The sequence below is a fragment of the Bos indicus x Bos taurus genome, chromosome 19 (assembly GCF_003369695.1).
Source record: "Bos indicus x Bos taurus breed Angus x Brahman F1 hybrid chromosome 19, Bos_hybrid_MaternalHap_v2.0, whole genome shotgun sequence".
Lineage (NCBI taxonomy): Eukaryota > Metazoa > Chordata > Mammalia > Artiodactyla > Bovidae > Bos > Bos indicus x Bos taurus.
In genome coordinates, this window is record NC_040094.1 from 45,632,199 (window position 1) to 45,659,283 (window position 27,085).

Sequence of the window (27,085 nt, forward strand, 5' to 3'; positions counted from 1 at the left end):
ACACTGCACATGTTTCTGTTCAAATAGCTATTTTCTTTTTCTAACAGCCAATAAGCCACACAAGAGAACCTCCATTAGCACCTTGGGGTGCTAGCATGTCCGCTTTTAGTTGGGATCTCCTTTGTTGGATGGATGGCCAGCCAAAATGAACCATTAAAATTATGCACTTCGGGGGATTCAGAAACCTAATTCCCAACAGACTTAGAACCAAGCGATTGCTGAGAGAGCCCTGCGCCATCACCATTTTTGCCTATGATTTTACGGATGAGAAATCAGTCCCAGAAGGATTGAGTGGCTGACCTGGGATGACCCCATGGGACTGGGCCAGAGGAAGATCAAGACTCAGGTCATCTCCCAGCCAGTCTAGTCCTTGTCCTACTACAGCAACTGCCTCCTGGATAACTAAAATACCAGGAAGAGGAGCTCAGGGGAAAGAGAGGTCTGAGTCTGTAACTCGTCTCCCAAGTCCTAGTTGGGGGCTTTCCCCACCATTTCATGACACCTACAAGTCTACCTTCCCAACTGCCCTCTGGCAAAAATACCACAACTTCAGAATCTGCTTCTCCATTCCCTTTTACTTGCATGCTCCTCCTGGAAGGGAAATTTAATTGCTTTTGTTTTCCCAAGATAGAATTCCTGGTACCATCCACTAAGTAAAGCAGCTCAGAAAAAAACCCCCAGGTGACCGGTATCCTGACTGAGGGTTAAAGAAGAGTTCCCAAGATACACGTGGAGGAGATGGTGATGACGACGAGCTTCTTACCTGTGAACTCGCCAAAGAATTTTTTGCAAACCAGCCTGAGCAGGGGGCGGATGTTCAGCTTCAGCTCCTCCTTGGTCAGGTGGATGCCAAGCTCATCCAGGGTCCTCGGGAGGCTGGTGTCCACATCACCCACGACCTGTGATGGCATCAGACACCATGTCAGCTTGGGTGACCCAGAGGACAAGGGAGGACAAAAGGGCAATAGGAAGGGTCACTGCACTGCGTTCTCTTCTACACGGAGAGCTCTGGGCAAGGATACCAATTTGGTTTCAAGGACATCTTTGGTACAAGCTCCGTTAAATGCCCACGCCAGCCAATAAACCTGGCTCTCTCAGGCAGACCAGTGTCAGTGCTGCCCTCTGGTGCCTGAGAAGCAGCATCTCATCCCACTCAGGGAATCCATACCCTTCCTTCCCTATTAAGAGACTTCTTAGATTTAGAGGATCACTGCAATGGAAGGAACCAAAAAAGGTCACCTAGCAGTCTATCGGCTGTCAGGATGGGGCCAGGCTAAATCATCCCCAGCAGACTCGAGGTCTCTGTGCAGACAGGCGCTATAAATTTCTTTTATTAATCCACTCTAGTCTGACACAAGATACGAAGTACTTTCCAGCACTAATAAATTGAATCGTGTTGTTTTGCCTCGTTGCTATGTTTGCACTGTTTTGTCAGCTGGAATGGCCCCACACATTTTGTTTACGTGTGTGTGTGTTCACTGTGCACAGTGCTTATTAAACACCTGCATAGACACATAACACAGTTATAAAGTTAATTGTCTTGGGAGAAAAGGTCTGCATGAAAAATTCCTCTCCAACATTACTGCCCTTTTAGTTCTGCCTCTCAGAGAGCACAAATTCATACAAATGCAACATTATATTCTTTTCTTTGGAGCATCACATGCGTTTAGCTGCATCCTTGCCACCATCTGATGCCTGCCTTTCAATCTGACAAACATCACATACATACATGCCCAAAACAGTCATTAAATTCAAGCTCATATAATCATTCATCTAATGGCTATAAAATACTTCATTTTATGGGATGTACCAAAATTCTTTCATCAGATTCTCCCTGATGAACACTTATCACCAGCTTTTTTCCCCTTTTCCTAATGTTATAATGCTATATAACGTATGTATACATCTTAATACACATAATATATTTTATGTATGTATAAAAATAAGAACTGGAGGACTCTGAGAAACAATTATATCTGTAAGGCAAAGCCCTGTAACTGAAACTATTATTTTTCAAGTGTCACATTCTTTGGAATAGTCAAAATTTTTGTACATTTCTCTAGGCTGTGCCTTTTCTATCTTCCTCCTTTACTCTGATCTCAACAGCACTTAAAAAGACTGGAGTGTTCAAGATCCAGAAGATTGACTAACTGTCCTCACATGAGTAATACAAAACTAAGCAGGCTCAGGGCCAGGGAGAAGTCCATGGTCACCAGCTTTCCCACCTTGTGCTTAGAAGGGCAGACCTGAGCCAGGGGCCCCGACACACTCACCTGGGCGAGGATCTTATAGAGGGGCTCCAAGATAAACTCCACAAAACTCCTCTGGGAGCTGCTGGTTGGGGCCTTTTTGGTGAACTTCCGCCTAAAGAGATCAAGAGTTACGGGAGATCTGGGAGGGAGAAGGCAGTGTCACCAACCCCAAGGGTGTACTTTCTAAGTTCTGCATCTGAGCAAAGCCAAGCCAAAAGGAAAGAATGTGTGTGGTCATCAAACCTCCAAACAGGGACACCTGAGAGGGCATGGGTCACGACCCTTTTGCACATCTGGGCTGAGCTGTGGGGACCTCAAGGGAAATGCCTCAAACCCTGTTGAAGCACACGAAGCCGGCTCACTTAGAGGCGACAAGATGGTAGCTCATGTTTAATCAAGAAGTGGGTTTTCACGGCCAGAACTCATTCTCTGTTTTCACTTACTGGGAGGATGGATCATGCCTCCAGAGAGTCCACTTCCCACACTCTACTTACGTCTTAGGGTTGAAGTAGATGTCACCCCAGAGTCTTTTAGCGAACTCCTGGTAATTAATGTCACCTGTAAGAAAAGCCATACGATGATAATCTACCTAGCAAAGTACTGTTTGAATTCTGTTTCATGTGCCACCAGTGGTTTCCAGCTGAGGAATTCTAGCACCTTCCTCTCCAAGGTCCAGACATTCACTTCCATCCAGGCAGGCAGGTAAAGATACTGAAGCACAAGGAACAGGACTGACCCGAAGCTGACAAGGTGATGCTGGAGCCAAAATGAGCACCCAGGTAGCTCCATCTCCAGGCAGCTTATGACTGAACTATGGACAAAGGTACAGTTTATATTCTTTCCTTTAATGGAACAGGCTCAACTGCCTAAATTCTATCCTCTGTCTGCACCTAAACTTGTCCCTTCTGCAGTGATGCTTACAATTCCTTCCTGATCCGTGGAAGCTCTGCTGCCGGCGTGGGCAACCTTCCAGCAGCTGCACCACGCCAAAGCTCCAACTAGCCCTCCACACTCTGGAACCCGGCACTCTGGAGAGAAGATGCCAAGGCCCGCCCTTGTGTCATTTTTTTAGTTTGACTGCAACTGCTAATCCTCACCAGACTGAACCAAGCCACTGTGGCTTTTATGTTTCTTTTAAAGAAAATTTTATTGGACTTGTTTATCCCACAAGACCTTAAAAAATTAACAGGAAATATATGGTTTATCCCTCTATATTCCTACCTAACCTAATCTTTATGTGTGTTTAGTCACTCAGTCGTGACCGACTCTGCAACCCCATGGACTACAGCCCTGCCAGGCTCCTCATGGGAATTCTCCAGGCAAGAATACCAGAGTGGGTTGCCATGCCCTCCTCCAGGGGATCTTCCCAACCCAGGGATGGAACCCAGGTCCCCGGCATTGCAGGCAGATTCTTTACTGTCTGAACCAGCAGGGAACCCCAGGAAGAGAAGCAAGAATAAGAAATGACATTGTGGCTTTTAAAATTCAAGATCTTCTAAGTCCAGAGCTCGTTGACCATATTTTCCTTTCTTTCCCACGTTATTAGTTACTGAAACTCTTCCTCTCCCGTGAACCACTGTGTCTTTTACATGCCTCCCACTCCTGCACTTAACACACACTATACTATCATCCCTGGACTGAGCTGTGTAGGCAAAGAACCAGGCCCAGTGTGTGCCAGAAGTTAAATAAACACTGATACAAAGAAAGTGCAAACATCTCTCTGATCGACCCCTACCCCCACCCTCAATCTCATGGTCAACATCAAGCCAATATTGCCAATCCTCTATCTGATAGTGGTGAAAATGTGTAAAGAGATGTCCCTTTCTTCTCTGGCCAAAGATAGGCCAGCCCTCCACACACCACTCCACCCCAATCTTTATTAGCTCCGAATTCCCTACAGGATAAAGTCTAAACTCCTTAACCCCGCATTCCAAGCTCTCTCCATGTGCTCCAAACCCAAGCTGCCAGGCCTGCTTGAATGCCTCTCCTTGATGAAGAATCCACTGTTCCTGAACAGCTGCTCCTGCATCCTTGCCTCCTCTTCCAGCCCAGGGAGTCCGGAACCCCTGGCTCCTTACTCTCTACCATCCAAGCCCCCTCTCCTTTAGCCTCCTCAGACCCCTGGGCCTTTGGAGCTGAATTCCCTCAACCCCACCCGGCTACGGCGGCCACCAGCATTCTGCCCACACCACCTTCCTGTTGTTCATCACTGTGGAGTTCTGTCTACCCACTGGAGGAAGTTCCCTGAGGTCAGAGATCATTCACCATGCCTTGTAATCCTGGTAGGAGGACATGGTTTCAATTCTGGCAGGATGGTGTCATAGAAAAAGCACAAGGTGCATTCTAGCTCCAAGCCCACCAATAAGTTCTGTGTCCCTGGGCATAGCTTTCCCACATGGAAAATGATGGGGAAGTGCTCGATGATCTGACTCCTTCCAGGGCTGACATTCTACAAGTCCATACATGGTGTCTCAGAATGATCTTGGGGCCCAGAGCTGGTGTCTGCATAAACACTGGGTTCAAAGGATGAGTAATAAATCTCGCCTGAGGCTCAGGGCCATTTTCAGTCAGAAACTGAACCATCAATGTAATATAATTACATAAACAGTCTTGGATTTTGCTTCATATGCTGATTCAAAGAACATTCAGAAACATAAACTGGAACCCTGTTCAGATGATCTTCATTTATTGTCCATCTAACCATTTTTTAGGAAGAACCATCTGGAAACAACCAAAATATATGTCTAATGATGAGAAAGTATACATTCATACAGTGGACCAATGAGCAGTTATAGAAAATCTTTTTTTTTTTTTTTCTGGATGTGCCGTGCAGCATGTGGGATCTTGGTTCCCCAACCAGAGATCAAACCCACATCCCCTGCACTGGGAGCATGGAGTATTAACCACTGGACTGCCAAGGAAGTCCCAAAATAGTATTTATAGATAAGATTTAACAGACAAATTCTTATGATCTAATACTAAGTAAATATTTATCTTATGTAATTATATTATATATGAAATAAGATCTCACTGATGTAAAACACTGAACAGAGAAAGAAGGAACTGTATCTGAATGCTTGCAGTAATTATGGTAATGAGGTTATGGGTTAATTTTGTTTCCTTGACTAGATTTTACTGTATTTTTCACTTTTCCAAATAAGGATGCAGTAAATATATACACATTAAAAAAAAGACCAAGTTTCAACTGGCCTGTTACTTTCGCCAGAGCAAACATTTCCACACTGAAAGTGAGGCAGGACCACTGACTGGAGCGAACACAAACATTGGCGCCCCAGGAGGCACAGAGGTGCAGCATGTGGGACTGTCTTGAGAGTTGGGATGTTGGCCCCAGGGCTCTTCCATCTTTGGAATTCAGCTCCAAAGGCCCAGCGTGCTACGGCTCCAAGGACCTACATATAAAATCATTCTGCCGTGTGTCCCAGTGGGCTGTGAATCCAACCCAAGTTCTCAAGTAGGCCTATGAAACATCTATGTGCCTGGTGGTGCTGGTGGCTCAGTCGCTAAGTCATGTCTGACTCCTGCAACCCTAAGGACTGTAGTCCACTTGGCTTCTTTGTCCATGGGATTTCCCAGGCAAGAATACTGGAGTGGGTTGCCATTTCCATCTCCAGGGGAATCTTCCCGACCTAGGGACTGAACTAGGGTCTCCTGCATTGCCGGCATATTCTTTACTGACTCAGTCACCAAGGAAGCCCCTTATGTGCCTGGATACGGTTGGAAAGACAGCTTGAAGCACCATTGGTGAGAGAGATTCCATCTTTGAGGAAAAGGCCTGCATGGCTTTGGGAGCATGGATAATTCCTTTTTGACAAAACCTGTGTCACTTGAGGAGATTCTTGTTCCTGGTATGAGCCCCCTCTTCACCCATTTCTTCCCAGGCACCTTTATCCTTCTACTGTTTGGAGACCACTGAGCCTGAGAAGAGAGTCTCAGGGCCAAAAAGAGCCCCAAATGTGACTTGGTAACAGTTGACACAGTGCTCTCTCTGGCAGGGACTCTGGCGTGCAGCCCATTTCTGAACTGTTCAGCAGGAAACGCACACAGGACTCTGGGGAAGCTGGTGAGACAGACTGCCAGCCAGAGCTTACCGAAGGTGTCAGCATAGATCTTGGCAAAGGAGCCCAGCGTGAAGCAGATGCTGTACTGGGAGCTGGAGAAGCAGACATTGCCCAGGAGCGGGGAAAGGATCAGGTTCTCATCCGTGGAGTACATGCTGAAAGAGAGATGACCCTGAGTGTGGGGCTGGCTGGGCTGCAGTGTGGGCCTGAGGCGAAGGATGAAGGGCAGGACTTGGTATCACAGCCTCTCTCCAGCAGCCGCCCTCAGAAAGGGTTTGCATAACACACACAGCTTCGCCAACAGCTGGCTCCAAGAAAGTGACATGATGGAGCTGTTCCCTAACTCCCAGTAACAAGATGATTTTCCAGAGCTGGAAACATACTGCATGATCCTGGAGAAGTTAACTGCGCCAGACAAAGGGAAACTTGGGAGGACAAACACCTCAGAACACAGGAAATGAAACTACTTTGATAAAACAGGAGTACATTTGAGAAATCTCAATTTCACAAACAGAAATACCAGTATAAGTAAATGAATGAATGAATGAAAAAAAAAGCAACTTTGCTCCCCATTCTCATATGGTCTTGTCTGGCTTTGCTTTACAAACTCAAGTTAAAACATTTAGTCTTAAAAGTCATGCAGAAGCCACAGTACCCCCAAGTTCACCAGCATTTATAAGAAAACCAGCAGGAATCAACCCAAGCCTTCCTGACACACTGCTTTATGCAATTTCTTAATCTAGAAATACAAGTACTGGCTTCTACAGAGCACTCCCCTACCACACTCCCAAGTTATGCTCCCGAGAGGTGAGTGTTTTCAACTTCTTTAAAAGCTGCTTCTAGAGCATTTACCTCCATATTTCTAAACAATATATTTATGGTGATATTTCTTGCTTGGCGCTTGAGATGTGACTTCTTGACTTCCTAACTTCCTGTTCTAGTAGATCATGATTTAGCCCTACACAACCCCTGCCCTGTCTTCAGAGAAGTGGATCATTTCATCTTTTGGATTCTGGCTATAACACTGGGCTCCAGTCACTCTCAGCCTCTCCAGTGTCAGGGAGAAGATACCCCTGTTGAGAACCAGCACTGCAAACTGGGGCTGTTCCTAAAGGTGAACTTGTCCCGGGCCACGAGGGGTCTGTCCTGGATCCTCGGGTGGAGTGGAGTTTTCTCAGCTGGACAGGCTCCTCCCAAGCCCTGCAGGGGGCCTCAAGAAGTTATCTGTACATCTTTCCGCTACAGGTTAAACTGTCCTTAAGAAATATTTAACCTATTCTTCAAAGCCACCATGATTCCAAGGTCTCCCAACCATCATTCATACTTATTAACCTAAACCCCAAATCCATCTTGCTGAAAAGCAGCTTCAGGAAGAAACAAAAGACAACAGCTCCTTCTCTTACTGAGTCTGTGCTAATAAGATAATAGCAGCTGACATTATTCACCCATAAGCTATTATCACTGAGCATTGTGCTAAGTATGTTATGTCAGCTATCTACTTAATTTCCTGTAACATCTCATTAGGCAAATACTACTATTCTCTTTTTATAGAAGCAGAAACTGAGGCTCTAAGAGGTTAAGGAATCTGCCCAACTTTACATGGTTGGCTGGTGAAGATGAGACTGAGTCTAGAGCTCAGGGAACTGACCGCAGTAATAAACTGAGGATGTGCGGCCAGTTGCCTATCTGGTTAAGGAGCAGAGTTAATGAGGCCAAGGCTAGGGAGTCAGACCCTGCAGAGTCACAGAATGTTCCTCCAGCTGTGTCCAACAAGCTCGTCAACGCATGCCAAGAGCTCAGAGTTGCCCCCAGAGGTGTTCAAGGTTAAGATTTATAAAAACCAGAGTGCCAGGGACAGGAGGTTTACTTCGGGGGCTCCTCTACCTTATTAAGCCGTTGACTTCATCGACAATGTGACGCAGCTTATAGTAAGCATCCGTGGGTGGCAGCTTCAGCTCCAGGATCAGCCGGTCAATCTTGTTGATGCACACGGTGACTGCCAGCCTCTCCTGCACTGCGTGCTTGATCAGCCGCTCTGTGTTCAGCATCACCTGAGGCACAGAAGGTGGGGATGAGTGCAAGAGGGCAGAACAGGCCAGCACAGAGTCAAAGAAAGTTCTATCTTAAAATATGAAGAATGGGGAAGAGAGGAAACAGATTACGAGGGGGAAGCAGAGGGTATCTTATTCAACAGCAGAGTCAGAAATTTTAAGAGGTGACCTTGTAGGGTTGAGAAATGACTAAATACACTGATGATTTGGGGAGCCAAGTTTCTCAGTGCCAGAGAAGGAACCAAGAAAGGCTTGGGAAGCTGTGGTGAGGAAATAGAATTGTGGATATTAGGGAAATTCCCTGACGGTTCAGTGGTTGGGACTTGGTGCTTTCGCTTAGTGGGCCCAGGTTCAATCACTGGTCAGGGAATTAAGAACTAAGATTCCACAAGCCTCGAGGTTCAAACGAAACAAACAAACAAAAAAGAATTGTGGGTATTAAGATAAACTGATTTTTTCCTTTTTTACTACCTTAATGTTTTTTAATATGTATGTATAGAAACAGTTATGTATGGGTGTATATTATCTGTGTTCAGTGAGAAATTTTAGAAGTAATGTACCCCAGTAGCCATGAACATACTCTGAAAGACAACTGACAAAATCAATGGCCTATATTCTCCAAAAATGCCAATGTCATAAAAGACCAAGAAAGATAAGAGAACCATTCCTATGAAAGACACATGAAAATTAAATGTTATGCATCATCCCGGATTAGGAAAAAAAATTCTATAAAGGACATTTATTGGGACTGACTAAGGTCTACAGGAAAATTTCTGTACAATTGTATCAATGTTAAGTTCCCTGATTTTGGTAAGCCTATCATGGTTACATAAGTGATGCCCTTCTTCTTAGGAAATATATTCTGAAATATTTCCTTTTCATATGGTACAAGGGGAACACACATACACATGTGAGTGCATGCGTACATGTACAGAGAGAATTACAAATGAGGGGGAGTTGCTCTGTGTTACTGCAACTTTTCAGCAAGTTTGAAATTATTCCAAAATGAAGTCAATTTTAAAAAAGGGCAACTCTGGCTCCCTCTGCTGGTTATCTCACTGATGACAATGTGAATGAGGTTAAGTCAAATGACGGAATCTTTCTATTTAGAAATATAAAAGACACCCTGGATCTTTTAACTTCAAACTCTTTAGCTTAGACAAACTCTTAACATTTCAAACTCTCCTCCTTCCCTTTTATTTACCTTTGCATTTTGGTGATCATTTTGAGCCTCCTGGGTAGGGGGTGAGAGACTCATGAGAACTAATTTTGACTTTCATTTGCTGCCCTCATTTTTACAGCAAATGTGAACCTTAATCCCACAGACTCTCACGTTCTCTAGCTCCCAGCTACCTCAGAGCTCTGGGCATCATGTGGGGCAAATATAACAGGGAGGAGGGGTCTAAAAAAACAGAGGCAGACTCACGCCCTCAGCGGCATCGATGAAAAGGACCACTCCATCTGAGATGCGCAAGCCCGCTGTGACCTCATCAGAAAAATTCACGTGTCCTGGAAAGCAAATACCAAGTAAGTCACAATTTGTATGGTGGCAGGATGAGGCACAATTAACTTGTACATGGTTGGGGGCAGGGTGGGGCTGCGAAGCACACAAACCCACAAATATTCTCTTTCCCTTCTCCCCACAGCTCCCTGCAGGGTATAAAATTCTGCATCAAAGTCACTAAAAGCTTCGATTAAGCTTTTATTCAGGAGACCCTCAAACACAAAGGAAGTGTTTCACCAAGGAGGGCATAAGGCATTCATACTCACAGACTAAACCAGTCTCAGCAGTGAGTAGAGTTCTGTGAGACCGAAGACAATTTGGAGGTAGGAAAAAGGGCAAAGGAGGGCCTGCACAGGCTGCTGGTAAGGTGGCTGATGGGTGCAGGCTGGGAGTCGGGGGCTGAGAGGTATGAGGGCAACAGGCATCTGATGGGGCAAAGAAGGCCAATCTGTCAAAACCCAAGTTTTCCTATTTAAAAAAGGAAAAGCCTTGGACTTCCCTGGTGGTCCAGTGGTTAAGACTCTACCTTCCAATGCAGGGAGTGTGGGTTCAATCCCCAGAAGGGGAACTAAGGTCCCACAGGCTGTGGACAAAAATTAAAACAAACAAACAGGAGAACCCTGAGCTGGGCCTTTCCAAAGAGAAAGTCAGCCACAGGGCAATGTGTGGTAACCTGCAAGTCCCCCAGCCATTGGTGTGTGCTCCCCCAGTCTCTTTCAAAAGATGGAAAGACCGAGACTGCCTGAGCCCAGGACCATGTGTGACTCAGCTTTGCTGCCCCAATGAATACATGACTATAAGATTCCCCCAAATTTAAATCTTGTAAAGCAGAGTCGAGAGAGGAACAAAACAGAAGGTCTGGAGCAGAGTGCTTGTTAATTAACTCATTAGATGCAAAAAAGACAGTTAAAAAAAGAAAATTATCTCAACGAAGGCGAGGAAATGTAAAAACAAAGATGCAATGTTCTGTTCTGGAAAGTGTGGGACCACGAGAAACAAGCTGGGTAAGGTTCTGAAGGTGAAAGGTCAAGGGATGTCCTACCTGGAGTGTCCATGATGTTGAAGAGGTAGGATTTCCCCTTGGTATCTGGCAAGACCACTGTCACAGGAGTACTTTTGATGCCAACACCCCTCTGAAAAGCATAGAGAAAGAGGGCAAGAGTGATCAAGGCCTCTTCCTATGCCAAAGGGGTTCATGGTGCTCCTGGGTCTTTCCAGTTGCTAGTAAATTATCCTGATGTATCTCCTTGTAATGGGTGTGATTTTTAACTAGGCCTCTCACAGAATGACCTTGAAGATGAACTATCTGCATGTTAAACAGCGTTGAGGGGTGGTGGGCGGGGAGGAGTTGGTTCAAATACAAAAAGCTAAAAATAAATGAACAAGCTAGCAAAGCAGTAAATAAGTGTTAGTTGCTCAGTTGTGTCTGACTCTGCCACCCATAGACTATAGCCCGCCAGGCTCCTCTGTCCATGGGATTCTCCAGGCAAGAATACTGGAGTGAGCAACCCTTCCCTTCTCCAGGGGATCTTCCTGACCCAGGATCTGCACTGTAGGCAGATTCTTTATTGTCTGAGCCACCAGGGAAGTCCAGCAAAGCAGTACTAAACTTTAGTAGAGAATCTAGAGTCCTAATATCTTACCCTCCTCATACAGTGTAAACAAAAATAATTAAGCACCATATAAGTGAAAAGAAACAATCTGGGGTATTTTAGGTTTTTAAATATATACATATATGAGAAAAGGAAACGGGAACCCACTCCAGTATTCTTGCCTGGAAAATCCCATGGACAGAAGGGCCTGGCGGGCTACAGTCCATAGGGTCGCAAAGAGTTGCACACAACTGAGTGACTAAACCAAACCGTGTATGTATATATAATATATATAAAATAAAAGCTGTAACGAAGTATTAAAACAGCTTCAGTCACACAAATATATAAATATATTCATATATATAAAAACAACAGCTAATACCTGTCGAGTGTTTAACATACGCCAGGACTGCTTACAGTTCCTTTGGCTAATCATACTTACACTCTTGTGCTTTCTGTGTGGTCATTTACCAGATAGAAATTAAGGAGACAGGGAAACAGAAGGGGTTGGAGGGGAGGGACAAAGATCCAGATGTAAAAAAAGCCCAACCAGGTGGAATGGCAAAGACCAAGATGTATACTCACTCCTTTAATCAGAAAGAAAAGCACAAAGACAGACGAACTCATTCACCAAGAGAAGCTACTCCCAGAGATCAACATATGGACGGAGTCATCTTACAGCAGATTTTTAAGGATGATGTCATTTGAAACATCCTGTTTAGCTTCTGCAAAACTTAGAGCATAAATGTTCTCAACACCTCCTGGCACTTGCCCTATTAATTATATCCAGCCAAGGATACGAAGGTCCCCCCTGTACCGGACAGTCTGCCTACCTAGCTCTCTTTCAAGTTACAGATCTTGGGATGACGAGGAGAAGCAGGGAGATAGAGGTGAGGGGTGGGAGTGAGAGAGGGGCAGTGGTATGGGCCAAACCGTTATCATAAAGGCTCCTCCACATTCCCTACAAAACTACTACTGCTGTGAACAACAATCAGATTTCCAAAGGCACACTTACCTCTTGTTCTGTGAAGAGGATGTCAGTGTAGCACAGCTAAAAATAAAAATAATGAAGAACTGTGGTTACCACCTGAATTCAGACTCCGCTCCCACACAAACCATCAATCACTTTCCCTCACCACCTCCCCGCTCCAGGGTCTCTGCCTCAGGAGAAGAGATGGAAGATAACAGGGTGTCCCTACAGACATTTCAGACAATGAGACTGGCGCCCTGCCAGATAGAAAATGCTCCTTCCTGATGTGTTTTCTTGGGGAGTGGGGGAAGTCACTAAAGACCAGGTATGGCCGGAGAGCTAAATTATAACAAATGCACTGAATTCTTCGCAGTGGTACACGGAGACATAGCTGGCCTTCGTGGAGCCCCCGCATGTCAAAACAGTCGATCTGGCGGAGACTGAACATTTATTGCACTGAGACTTGCAGCCACACTTGGCCTCATTCAGAGTCACTTAAATTTATGATGAAAGCAACAAGGTCCAATTGTATTATATTTATAGAGTAGGCTATTAATACTATGACAGGAAAGAATAGGCTATAAAAGTCAGGATATATCAGAACAGAGGAGCGATCCCAAGTGAAGAACAGATCACCCCAAAATACTGCAGGTTAACATTCTCTATGTTCCCAAGAAAGCTGAAATCATTTTCTTAAGGGCTATTCATAGAAATTACAATTATAAAACAGCACATTAAAAGGCACACAACCTAAGGCATCATTATTTATAATGAGAGTGGCAAGGTAGAAGGAAGGGGAAGGGGAAGGAGAGAGACACCCACCCCTGTATATTCTGAATGGTTCATCCTAAACGCTGAACAGGATTTCTACTTACATCTTGGTCATAGCGCTTTCTGATTTCCGGGTGAGTCTGCTCTATTAAACAATCTACAAAACATGTCTGAAAGAGAAGAGAAAGTTATGTTCTGCCACCCACCAAGGAAAATCGATTCTACCCTTCCCCCAGTACACCATATAATTTAGGAATAAAGAGAGGAAAAGGAGAGCAGAGAGGATTATGGCACAGCAAAGGATCAACAATGAAGCCACAGGATTATTTTCAAATGAAAGATGAAATCTTTCTTAGACAAGCATCCCCCAGGAAATAAAAACTTATAAAATCAAAATCAAAGTAAGGCTCAATTTCCCCTCTTCTGTCCAGATGTAGACACAAGGCTCAGGCATGCCAGTAGCTTAGCTTTCCATCTGCTGCTCAGAAAAAGCTGGAATTTCACAGCTCAGTTTCACAATAGGCACGGAGGCCCCCAGAGTCAGGAGGTCCAGCCTTCAGGCCTCAGACCCCAACATGTGACTCTGAGGGCTGAAAAAAATGAGCAGAAATGAAGAGCAACCCTGCTCCAAGTAGCCAAAAGCCCGCTTACCTTGCCGTGGTGCAGATGGCCACAGAGAGTCACATTTCTGATGAGCTCCGAGTTATCCATCAGATCTGCCAAGAAACTAAAAGGACAAAGGAAAAGAGAAAAGGGGGCTTTGGCCAGTTTTCAAACGGGCGAGTGGCACAGAGGTGTGTTAGGTATTTTTGGCCAGGGACAACTTTCAGACCAACTGGAGAATAAAACTGAAAGCTGTCAGTCTAGACCTGGGAGCAGGTAGCTCACACGCAGCAACAAAGGCCCAGCACAGCCAGAAATAAAATAAATGGGAAAAAAAAAGAAAGTATGAACAATGGCAGGTGAGCTGACTGTTTCAGAAGGGACCTCACTCCTTTGGACAAGATGTCAACGTTTTTGTTTTTTTTTTTTTAAAGGAAAAAAAAGTTTCATTATCTAATAATGGTTCACAAGTGTCCCAATACGAGGGCCTTATAAGTGCATTTCATCCATGAAAATCTTTTCCAACAGTCTGCAGTATGAATAGTCTAAATTATTCCACACACATATACCTACTTGTGCCTCCTTTTCAAAATCAAGAGTTGCTATGTTCCCAAAACACCTAGCAACCTTACCAAGTCAAAACAGACTCTGGCGGCCCTACCAATGATAAGTACAATACCCAGTCTGTCTCAGAGGTAGGCTTCCAATACCAAACTAAAGGTTTGGAAGAAGAGAAAACAGCTGAGATCTATAGGAGAGCCACAAAGAAAGTTAAGATGGAGCCTATCTCAGCAACCATATAAGATGACGGAAAATTTTGGCAAATTGTAGGAAGCGATTTTTGCTTTTACAATAATTCACTGGTGCAGCATCATGGATGGACCTAGAGATTATCACACTAAGTGAAGTGAGCCAGACAGAGAAAGACAAGTATCATATGACATCACTTGTATGTAGAATTAAAAAAAAAAACAAAAACGAACTTATCTACAAAACAGAAATATGCTCACAGACATAGAAAACAAACTTACGGTTACCAAACAGGAAGAAGGTGATAAATTAGAGGAGCCTGGGATTAACGTATAAACACTAGTACATACAAGGACCTACTGCACAGCACAGGGAACTACACTCAGTATTCTGTAATAACATACAAGGGAAAAGAATCTGAATCACTGAGCTGTACACTGGAAGCTACCACCACACTGTACCTCAATTTTTAAACAATAAACTAATTAATAAATAAGAAACAGTTCATGGATATGCCCTCTTACCTACCAAATAAAGCTGGAAGCTGTCAGACTAGATCTGGCAGCAGGTAGCCAGCCACAGAGCTGAACCTGGTCACAGAGAGAAGCCAGTAAAGTGACTCAGGCACAAATGGATGCCACTGCTCTCACCACCTCTTGCCCCCAACCCACTGGCTACTTCAACCACAAACTACCTCCAACCTCCGTGAGAAAATGAACCCACAATATACGCGCAGAGGCCGCAAGACCTTGTAACTTACTCCATTTCGTACACCGTGACAGGTAACGTCTGCTCCATCAGAGTGAATTTCTTGGTTTTCACTGGCTTAATAATGGGTTCTAGGAGGAAGGGAAAAAAAAAGGAGTGATGTACAGGTAGGCATAAAGCATAAAAATCAAAGGCCCTATTCCATGAGACTCAGCTTTTGGAATGGATGATATAGGACACCAATTTATATTATTCTCGAGGACCACTCAGGTTGCAGAAGTTCTGGGAATGCTGTTTGGCACGAGACAGTGAAGGATCCGGACCTGTGGACTGAGGTGTTTGGACTTCATTTCGTGGGAGGAGGGGAGAGGGGCTGGATACAGGACAGGATGAGGTGAATGCAGCTCAGAACTTCCCCTTAATTTATAAAATGCAACTACTTCCCAGAAGATCAGTGGCAATTATTAAGGAAGTGGAATATTTCTTTATTAAGAAATAAGATATTAGATATCTAATAAGATATTAAGTGGAATATCTCTTTATTAAGAGATGGATTGGTTAAAGGAACTGGCATTATTTGGATGGGAAACGAAAAACAGAACAGACTGGAGGGGGAACTCAAAGACAGTCTTCGGGAACCTAAACAGATATTAGGTAAAGAAGCAACTCATATTTATTTAGTAACGAGCTGTTTTATTGAATATCAAAGCAGGGTTAACTGAATCTCAACCCAGAGATAGCACCTCGAAGAAAAATGAGTCATGTCATTCACTGAACTTTTTCAGACTGCTTCTGGCTATCACACGAGGTTTCCATTCTGATTTTGCCTCTGACTGACCTGTGAGAGGCTGGGTGTCCTCCTCCTGAACTATGGTCTCCACCTCGGGGCCGTACACCTCCTCGGCGGTGGGGTAGTACTTCTTGTCCTCGTGCAGCACCACCTCCATCCCAGGGTGGTCTTCGTCGTGATCGCCCACATCGTCGTCGTCCTCGTCCTCATCGACCTGAACGCAAAAGCAGGAAGGAGTTTGGAAGAGGCATGCCCTCTTCCTGCTCAGGGACGGACTACAATACCTGAGTTAAAAGCAATAACGTCACACGCCTGGCAGCTTCTTGAGTTCCGCACTAAGGAGTCAGCAAGGCAGGATCTACCCTTGAGTGATCCTCCACAATGAGAAGACTGTAAGCCACGGGCACAGACCACTCTCCCGATTCAAATGAACCCTTTCTTGGAACATGTGCGGAGGGGCCAGCTGTGGACTCTGGGCAGATGCAGCCGCAGGACTTGAAAGTAGAGCATTCTTAACCCTCCTGAAGACAGGAAATTAGTGGCAGATAGTCTGTGCAGAGAGTTATTAGATGCCTTGATCTGAGTGAGAAACTTTCCTCCATTGGGACCTCAGAGGTCTGACACCATTGTGCCACCAAGTAATGAAAACAAAACCCCAGGGGAATAAATTCTACAGGCACCAAAGGGACACAAAAAGGTGGCTCAGTGCCTAGGAAGTCACACAAAGAAAAACAATCTGGATCCCACTGAGGACACTACCTTGAGCGATCATGTCTTCTTAGGCTTCTCTGACTTTCCTTGTTTTTGATGGCCTCCAGTTTTGAGTAAGGCATTTTATAGAAACTTTCTCAGTGAATTTGACTGAGTTTTTCTCATAAGTAGGATTTGGGGATCTTAAGACCTTAAGGGATTTTGAAAGGATGACCACAGAGAACAGCAGCACTTTCACCCCACATCAAGGGTGTATATTCTCAATATGACTTACTACTGCTGATGCTAACCTTGATCACCGAGCCAAGGTCTTATTTGCAGGTTTCTGCACTGTAAAGTTACCCTCTTTCCCCAATATTGTACTCTTTGGAATGAAGTCACTGTGTATAGCCTACACTTAAGAGTGGAATTATGTTTTTGTTTTTTAAATTCTTGTTGGTGTACAGTTGAATGCAGGGTTGTGCTGGTTTCTGCTGTACAGCAAGGTGAATCAGTTATACCCATGCACAAATCTGCTCTTTCTTAGATTCTATCCCCATCTGGGTCATTGCAAAGTACTGGGTGAAGTTCCTTGGGCTATACAGTGGGTTCTTATTGCTTGTCTATTTTATATAGAGTAGTGTAGAGTTGTGGTATTCTTAGGGGTGGAATGTTTACATCAGTTAATTGAAATCCTATGGAAAGAAATTGGTCTCTTCATTTATTAATTTCTACCATTATGAGCTCATGAATATTCATTTTATGCTTTGGGAAAGAATCCAGTGATACTTAAATTTTGTTCAAGCTGTTGCCTCTTTGGTCACTGGGAGCTTTTAATTGGCTCTTGTGTCCCTTCAATATGCCTCCATCGTTGTGTGGTTGCTGTTTTTAAACACGTCTTACTTTACAGCACCAGAAGATGCTCCAGGTTCATCTCGTATTTCTCCTGTCCAGAGTCAGCCATTTATCTAAGGAGTCCCAGTTTCTTCATCAGAGAATGGGATTACAGAACCAAGACCTGGGCACTAAACGTGGGCTAGATTGTTCCTGTTTAGTTCCTAAGCCTGACTCTTTGGGACCCCATGGACTGAAACCCGCCAGGCCCCTCCCTCCATGGGATACTCCAGGCAAGAATACTGGAGAGGGTTGCCATTTCCTTCTCCAGGGGATCTTCCCGACCAAGGGATCAAACTTGAGTCTTTTGCATTGGCAGGCAGATTCTTTACTACTGAGCCACCAGGGAATTGCTTACAGGCCCTGTCAGCTGATATAACAAAGAAATAAATCTATGTATCCTAACCAAGAAAAAAAAAAACTAACCCTTTCTTAAGGGCCACTGGTCACAAGTAGATGCAGATGGAAGGCACTTTTCTGGGCCCTGCCCTATGTCACACATCAGGAATCCCACAGGATGGGAGCTCTGTAAAAACTAGTCAACTCTGCATGCTCAACTCACAGTCTGGCACACAGCCAACTCTATCAAATGAAGGAAGTCTTTCTACCTATTCCTGCCCCTGTTGAATACTTCCAATAATAATAGCATTTACTCACAAGACAGGCCAGTTTCCTGTTGGAAGACAGGATGGTGAGAGTTCAGTAAATAACGGGATAACAGTATGAGCTGAGATCACACAGCAGGTGATCATGTCGGATCCTCTGGATCATTCTAAGTGATATGACTTTATGGCAGTGCTTCCCAACAAAGGCAATTTTGCCTTCCGGGAAACATTTGGCAACATCTGAAGGCATTTCTGGGTGTGTGTGTGGGGGGACCTACTGGGCATGAGCCAGGGATACTGATCAATATCCCATAAAACACAGGACAGCTCTTGCAATGAAGAATTACCTGGCCCCAGATGTCAATGGTAGCAAGGCTGAGAGGTCCGGTTCTAGAAGTTCTGAGCAGAGGAGTGATACAGTCAGGCTTTTGTTTTAGAAGAATCACTCTGGTTCTCATACTGAGAACATACTGGAAGGAGGGAGATTCGATAGAAGGCTACTGCAGTGAAGTAGGAAAGAAATGGCACTTAGAGGAGCAGCTGGGACAGTGGTCAGAAGAGGCTGGATTCTGCATATACTTTTAAAGAGTCAAAAATATTTTCTAGTGAATTCAAAGTGGAGTGAAAAAAAAGAGGCAAGGTTTTTGATCTGGGGAATGTACTGTCTTTAATGATATGAGGAAGACAGTGAGAGTAATTGGAGGCAGGAGACAGGGGGTGGGGAAGTTCTGTGTTTAGGTCTTAGATATGCTGAGTTTGAGATGCTATATTAGATACCAAATAGAGATGCCAAATAGGAAGCTGGACATACCACCTGAGGTTCAAGAGCAAAGTCCAGGCTGGAGATAACATTTGAGAGTCCTTAGTTAATAGAAGGTATTTGATACATTGGATAAGATGAGCAGGGGAGTGAGTGTAGACAGAGAACAGCTATCAGTAATGGAGCTTTGGGACCTGTTGACAGTTAGGAGGTCAGGGAGATGAGGAGGAACCAGCAGCAAAGACTGAGGAGGACCAGTCAGAAGAGAGAAGGAAAGTCCAGAGGTTCCCTGGAAGTCCAGGAAAGAGAGTGTTTTAAAGAGGGAGTAATTAGCGGGGTTAGGTGCTGCAGGCAGGGCAGGTAGGGTGAGGATGGGGTCTGACACAGAGGTCACTGATGACCTTGACGACAGCCATCTCTGTGGAATGGGAGAGGCAAAGAACAGAAGTAGGTTTGAGGGAAAAAAGGGAGAAAAGGATTTGGAGACAGCAAGTAACAACTCTTCAGAGATGAGTCGAATAGGGAAACAGGGAAATGGGAGGTAATGGAAGGGAGCTCTTGGGTCAAGAAAGGACTACGATGAAATAACAAAACCTTTTGGTTCCTGCAAACTCCACTCCTTTCTAGAATAGCCTTCCTTCTTCCCTGTCTCCATTATTAAAATCCTATGTATCTCTTCACTGCTGTGCTGTGCTCAGTCGCTTAGTCGTGTCCAACTCTTTGCAACCCCATGGACTGTAGCCCATCAGGCTCCTCTATTCATGGGGATTCTCCAGGCAAGAATATTGGATTGGCTTGTCATGCCCTCCTCCAGGGGATCTTCCCAACACAGGGATTGAACCCAGGTCTCCCACACTGCAGGCGATTCTTAACCATCTGAACCACCAGAGAAGCCCAATACTAGAGTGCGTAGCCTATCCCTTCTTCAGGGGATCTTCCCAGCCCAGGAATCAAACTGGGGTCTCCTGCACTGCAGGTGGATTCTTTACCAGCTGAGCTACCAGGGAAGCTCTTCACTGTTACACACCTCCATAAAAAGTATTTTTAAAAAAATCTATGCACCTATGTGGACTAGGAGGCTATAGGATTCTCACCCAGCTAGAAAGTCTGGACGAGTACAGCCATGCTGAAGAGGAACCTGACAGTATAAACACATTAAGTATATATACAACCCTATCATCAGCAACTCTGCTTCAGGGAATATAATATAACCCCCAGAAATGTTCACATGGAGCATAACTGGGTATACCCGAGAATAGCCACTGCAGTATTATCTGTGATGAGGGAAGGCTGCTGGCAGGTATCCTGGGTGATATACATCAGGGAGAATGGAGCAGCAATCAGATGCCACAAACTAGACAGACACACAGCAACAGGGATGGATCCTAAAAATACATCACTCACCACAAGACTGAGTGGCAAAAGCAAGAAACAGAATGAGAGAGACAACATGATACCATTTACCTACATTAAAAATACATGTAAAGAGGGACTTCCCTGGTGGTCCGGTGGCAAAGACTCTGTGCTCGTAGTGCAAGAGGCCTGGGTTCGAGCCCTGGTCAGGGAACTAGATTCCAGATGCCCCAAGGTCAAAGATCTCTTGTGCTACAACTAAGAGCACAGCCAAAGAAACAAAGATTGAAAAAAAAGTTCAGGCGCACCATGCAACTATACACACTTTGTAACTTCTACAGGTAAAAAAAGCATGTGTACACCAGAGTTCTTGTGGTAACAGATGTAAGAATGAAATAGAAAGAATTCGTGAGTTCATTGAACAAGGAGAGAGCCTCGCCCAAGCCATAATACTGAGGAGCTTCTACTAGAGTATGATTCCCTCAACCCTCTGGACTGAGGTGAAAACAGTCAAACATTGTTTAGCCATTCCCCCCGCTTTTATTTTTAGTTTATGTTGTTGTTAACAGCCTCAGTGAGATCTAAGTCACATGCCACACAATCTGCCTACGGTTCAGTGGTCTTCAGTATACTCACAGCTGGGTAACCATCACAATTAAATTTAGATTATTTGTATCACGCCCCACCTAAAACCCTTGTACCCTTTAGTCATTACCCACCTAGTTCCTGCCCCCAGCCTGGGCAATCACTAATCACTCTACTCTCTCTCTCCCCACAGATGCCTACTCATTCTTCAGGTCCACTTTCAATGTGACTTCCTCAGGTATTTTTTGTGGTCAATCTAGCCAGGAATGACCCTTCCTTATATATTATTACTAAAAATGTGAGTTTTTTTTTTTAAATTATTATTTGCTGTGCCAGGTCTTAGTTGCAGTATGCAGGAGGGATCTTTGATTTTCTTTGCAGCATGAGGGATCTTGGACATCAAGGAGATCAAACCACTCAATCCTAAAGGAAATCAACCCTGAATATTCACGGGACGAACTGATGCTGAAGCTCTAATATTTTGGCCACCTGATGGGAAGAGACACCTCACTGGAAAAGATTTTGATGCTGGGAGAGATTGAAGGCAGGAGGAGAAGAAGGGGATGACAAAGGAGATGGTTGGATGGCATCACCAACTCAATGGACATGAGTCTGAGCAAGCTCCGGGAGATGGTGAAGGACAGGGAAGTCTGGCATGCTGCAGTCCACAGCAAAGAGTCGCAAAGAGAAGGACACCACCCAGCAACTGAACAACCACATGTAGAAACTTTAGCTGGGGCATGTGAACTCTTAGTTGTGACATATGGGATGTAGTTTCCTGACCAGGAATTGAACCAGGGTCCCCTGAACTGGACGTACAGAGTCTTGGCCACTGGATCACCAGAGATGTCCCTACAGACACAAGCTACTAGGACTTAAACAGTGCTTGTCCTTCCCTGTATCCTATTATAAACCTTGCTTGTACTTCATCTCTCCTGGCAAGGAGCCTGTGCCGGGAGGGCATGGATAGTGCCTTGGCTCCCTTCTGCATCAGGATTTCCTGCAAACAGTAAGTACTTGACAAATACTGAATGACTTCATGGACTTCATTTAGCTCAGTATTCAAAGATTCAAGTTCAAGAATCTTTGACCTTAGATTCTGTTATCCAGTATATTGTCTGGAATATATACCAGAATATATATATACACACACACACACACACATATATATACACACCAGGATATATATATATATATATATACCAAGTGGCTCAGTGGTAAAGAATCCGCCTGCCAACGCAGGAGATGTAAGAGATACGGGTTTGGTCCCTGTGTTGGGAAGATCCCCTAGAGGGCAACCCACTCCAGTATTCTTACCTGGAGAATCCCATGGACAGAGGAGCCTGGCGGGCTGTAGTCCATAGGGTCATACAGAGTTGGACATGACTTAGCAACTGAGCATGCATCCAGTATACTGGCTTATGTCATGTGCAAATCTTATACACCTCTCTTCTCTATCTTCACCTAAGTCATTGATAAAAAGATTAAAAAGGACAGGACCAAGCATGGATGCCAGGGTTATGTCACAAGAGCTCTGGTGATGATCCAGTAACTAACACTCTCTGGGTCCCACTGTTCAACTGGTTGGAACCTCTCCAAATTGCATTATAACTCAGTGCATTGTCTTTCCACAAGGACATCATGAATTACAGTGGGGAAAGGGAGTGAAATGAAATGAAGATCAAGGAAGCCTTCCTATTTGGTTTGAACTGGATTCGTGAGTTACTTGTATAATGAAAAATAATCTCTTTAAAATATTTTAAAAAAGAAAACTGGTTTATTAAAAAAAAAATATATGCCTTGCCCAAACCAGGATACACATAATATCCACAACATACCTATGACTTATATCTAGTAATGGGATCAAGAGAAATTTATTATTTTAAAAACTCATCCTGGCTTCCTAAGTGTTCAACAGTCATCTATTCTAAAATTCCTTCCATAATTTTTACCACGGATGCATAGCACTCACTAGTCCATAGTTTCTGAAGGCAGTACCTTTTCTTCCTCTTTGAAAAGTAGGAGTTTCCCGATTCACTTTTTAGCACCATGGCCATGCCTCATTTTCTTAAGCTTACTAGCTTACCTGTGCAACGTCTCACCCACCATCCCACCCAGGACACAATTCATCTGGGGCCTGGAGACTTGAACTCATCTAAAGGTGTGAGCTACTCCCTTTTCACCTACATGGTTTCAATTTTCTTTTTCCAGTGTTTATTCTATTTTTTCTGGTTTGAAGGACAGTTTCTCTGATGAAGAAGACAAATGGCAGTCAAGACTTTTCTCCTGCTCTTCTGCTGGCCCATTAATAGCAACCCTCCACCGAGGCACAGTGGGCTCATCGGTGTGCTTCTTACTTTGTTCTGAACGGTGCTACAACATAAAAGCCACCTTCGGCGTCTTCTGCAAGCCTCAAACCCTTCTGAACCTCATCCTCTGTAACTCTCCTGAAGAGGCGGCACAGGAATCTGTGTCTTCCCTTTCCACTGCTTTTGTGTATTTTTTTTCTTCGTTGCTGCTCGCGGGCTTTCTCTAGTCGCGGCAAGTGGAGGCTACCTTCGTTGTGGTGCACAGACTTCTCATTTCAGGCAGGCTTCACTAGTTGCGGCTCAAGGGCCCTTGAGCTTTGGCTCAGTAGTTGTGGCGCACGGATTTAGTTGCTCCACAGCATGTGGAATCTTCCTGGATCACTGATCAAACACATGTCCCCTGCATTGGTAGGTGATTCTTAACTACTGAACCACCAGGAAAGGCCCTATACATCTTTAAAACCTGAGTTTATGAGGGAGCTCCCAGGACAGCAGCCCTTGAAAGAGCTGACTACCTTTTCTAAGTTAGAACTATTCATGATAGCAAAAGGCACTTCAAGCAAATGGAAGAAGAGCTACTACCTGAAGAACTAGAACTCAGAATATAAAACCACCCTACCAATGAAATTACCTTATATGCTCCTTTGGAACGTCAAGCTTTCTTAGGGGCAGTATAAGAACCAAATTAAATCATAATAATTATAAAAAGGGCAATGTTAGAGATAAATACAGGTTACTATAGGAGCACAGAAGATTCACTATTTCATTGCTTTTTTAAAAAACAGAGATGAGAAAAAGTAATATATTTGTTTTACCTCATCAAGATCTTTGGTCTCTCTGCCCAATTCATCATCATCTTCATCAGAATCAAGCTCTGGTCCGATGTAATTCCCAAACTCGTCATACAAGTCAGTATCCATGGTGCTAAAATTCAACAAGAGAAAAGTTAGATGCTGGTGAGGAAACCGAGGCCTCCACCCTGGCCTATGGTTGACCATATCCCTTCACACACTCTCCTCTCCAGTTACATCAACCCACCACCTGCTCCTCTAAAGCCCTGTACTTCTCCCTCCTCTCTGTCCTAATCCTGCGTCTGTTCACATACACTTTGCCCACTTCTTCCCCTCCCTCCACCAGCGCTTGAACCCACGCCCCCTGCCGTAGAAGCGTGGAGTCCTAACCACTGGACTGCCAGAGAAGTCCCAGCCCGCTTGTTGGTTTTTTTTTTAATACTAAAAGAATTTTAATTTTAAAGTAATTAAATACAGGAAGTTGCAGAAACAGTGCACATCACTTTTTCCTAAGTTATTTGAGAATAAGTTGCTGACACAATGTCTCATCACCTCTTCAGACTTTAGTGCAGGAGTTGGTAAACTATAGCCTGTGGCCAAATCTGGCTGTTCCCATAACGGCCTGGAAGGTATGATTTTTTTAATATTTTTAAACATTTGGAAAAAAAAGTCAAAAGAACAGTATTTCATGATACATGACAATTAGTTCTATGAAATTCAAATTTCAGTGTCTATGAAAACAGCTTTACTAGAACACAGCCATGCCCGTTTTTTATACTCTCGGTGGCTGCTTTCACCCTGTAACAGCTGAGGAGCTGTCTCTGAGACTATATGGCCCTCAGAGCCTAAAATATTTACTATCTGGCCCTTAATAGACAAAGTTTGCCAACCCCTGCTCTTAGTGTGTGTGATTTCTACAAACAAGGACATTCTTCTATATAACCACAATACAGCCATCAAAATCAGAAAATACTGACACATTACTACACCTAATCCACAGGCCCCCATACAAGTTTCAGAAATTGTTCCACTCATGTCCTGCACAGCAAAGGACTCCATGTTTGCACCTGGCTATCATGTCTTTAGTCTCTTTCAATCTGGAACAATCCTTGGTCTTTCCTTGATTTCTATGACTTGACACTTTTGAAGATTATAGGCTAGTGAGTTTGTAGAATGTTCCTGAATTTAAGTTTGTCTGATATTTCCTCATGATTAGAGTCGTTATGCTTTTTTTTTTTTTTTTTTGGTAAGACTATCACAGTAGTGAGGCTGTGCTCTTTTTAGTGCAACTCCTAACAAGTGGCATGTGATTTTAATCTCTTCCATCAGTGGTGATGTTAACTTAACCACTTGATTATGGTGGTGTCTACCAGGCCTTTCCACTGTATAAAGATACTTGTTTTTTCTCTGCAGTTAATAAATATCTTGTGGGCTGTCTCCACTTCAAGTATTGAAATTCTATTCAAAAAGCTGTTCAAAGACCATTTCCTTCAAGTCTTCCTAGAGCCTCAATTTCTCACTCACCTATGATGCTACAGCCTTTTGTGTCTTTATCAGCATTTACTTCTGTCATCAACAGTAGTTAACTGCACTAATTACCCTCAACAACTCTACAGCTTACAAGTAATAGACAACAGACCAGAGCATGGATTACTGGTCAGGGCTCTGGAACTGGTAGACCTAGATTTGAATCCAAAATTTGTCACTTAATAACTATGACAACTCTGTCACTTTAAGTAAACTATTCACCTCTCCAAGCCTGTTTCTTCAACTGGAAAATAAAGTGATTCATTTTCATCATATAAAGCGTTATGAGAATTAAACAAAATAGGCTGCGTAAAGAATTCATCACGATTCCAGAATCAGTCAATGTTAGCTGGCATTATTTTTTAGCCATTCTTTTGTCTGTTTTATTTGTATTTCTTAGTTAAAAAACTTTTTTGGCCATTCTTGAATACAAGAACCCTGTGCTCCTTGTGCCCATGTGCCAATGCCCAAGACACCACTTCACATAAGTAGGCACCGGATAAATGTTAACTGACCAGAACGTTCAATTTTGAGATACTGGTATTTACTCCATGAGGGTAATCCCTCCACCTCCTTCAGTGCCCCTTGTTGAGTGCTGACTGTGGATAAAATAGAGAAATAATAGCTCCACTACTAATAAGAAAATGTAAATTATCACAAACTTTCATATGCATATTCTTTTTATTTCCAAAGAGCTATCATCTCTGTGCACATTTCATTCTCCCAAGACACCTATGAAATGACTGCAGAAATTTCTATACAAGACTGTTCATGAAATAATCCAAATCATTTCTGCTTCAGGGCCATTGCACTACTCTTCCAAAATGCTCTTCCCTCGGGCCTGTATACCTTGTTCCTTCATCTCACTCAGGTCTCTACTAAAACAGCACCTTCTCTGAGAAACCTTCCCTTGTCACTCTAAAAAACTCCTCCCCTCACATACACACTCTCCAACCCCTATTTTCAATGTTTTATTATTTTTATTAACATTTATCATTAGCTGACAAGTATTTATTCTTGTATATACAAGATATACAAGTATATACATAGATATACAAGGATCTATGTATTTACCGTCACCTCTCCAACTACAGTTTAAGCAAGGACTGTTTTTGTTTGTTTTCACTTAAAAGGGTGCCTGGCACAAAACAGAACCACTTACTGAATGACGAAATGTATGGCTCCAACAAGGCACAGAGAAGACAGCTGACCTGCCCACAGTTGCACAAAACTAGTGAATTTCGGTACCAAACTTCACTGCAGCTTCCCGCTACAATGCAGGCTCTCAAAGCAACACACAGTAACGACGGAGGGAGCTTGATAGAGAAATGAAGGCGGCACAGTTGGAAGAGAGAGTAAGATAGGGGAATAGACACTGCAAGAACGACCCCTGCCCAGGGAAAGGGTTTTACAGACGGACGACACGCAGGGAACCCAGGAATCGGTGGCGGGGGGGGGGGGGGGGGGGGGGGGGGGGCGCGGGCTTTCATTCTCTATCCTA

The 27,085-nt window shown here is 44.0% G+C and overlaps 1 protein-coding gene across 2 annotated transcripts in view; it reads right to left on the minus strand.

Annotated features, from left to right (window-relative positions):
• The window catches only part of EFTUD2 (elongation factor Tu GTP binding domain containing 2), a 36,430-nt gene that overhangs the window by 9,108 nt on the left and 237 nt on the right, over positions 1–27,085 (minus strand). Inside the window, exons 1-14 of one of the 2 annotated variants that reach the window (XM_027517242.1) lie at positions 26,747–26,870; positions 24,082–24,190; positions 16,119–16,284; positions 15,333–15,411; positions 13,871–13,946; positions 13,324–13,389; positions 12,494–12,529; positions 10,929–11,019; positions 9,809–9,891; positions 8,216–8,382; positions 6,362–6,486; positions 2,747–2,810; positions 2,274–2,364; positions 764–899 (exon numbers count right to left, since the gene is read on the minus strand). In XM_027517242.1, the coding sequence (XP_027373043.1) occupies positions 764–899; positions 2,274–2,364; positions 2,747–2,810; positions 6,362–6,486; positions 8,216–8,382; positions 9,809–9,891; positions 10,929–11,019; positions 12,494–12,529; positions 13,324–13,389; positions 13,871–13,946; positions 15,333–15,411; positions 16,119–16,284; positions 24,082–24,186 (1,285 nt within the window). In that variant the 5' untranslated portion in view covers positions 24,187–24,190; positions 26,747–26,870. Of the gene's footprint in view, positions 1–763; positions 900–2,273; positions 2,365–2,746; positions 2,811–6,361; positions 6,487–8,215; positions 8,383–9,808; positions 9,892–10,928; positions 11,020–12,493; positions 12,530–13,323; positions 13,390–13,870; positions 13,947–15,332; positions 15,412–16,118; positions 16,285–24,081; positions 24,191–26,746; positions 26,871–27,085 lie in introns of those variants that run through there. The other variant, XM_027517241.1, reaches the window with a different exon arrangement.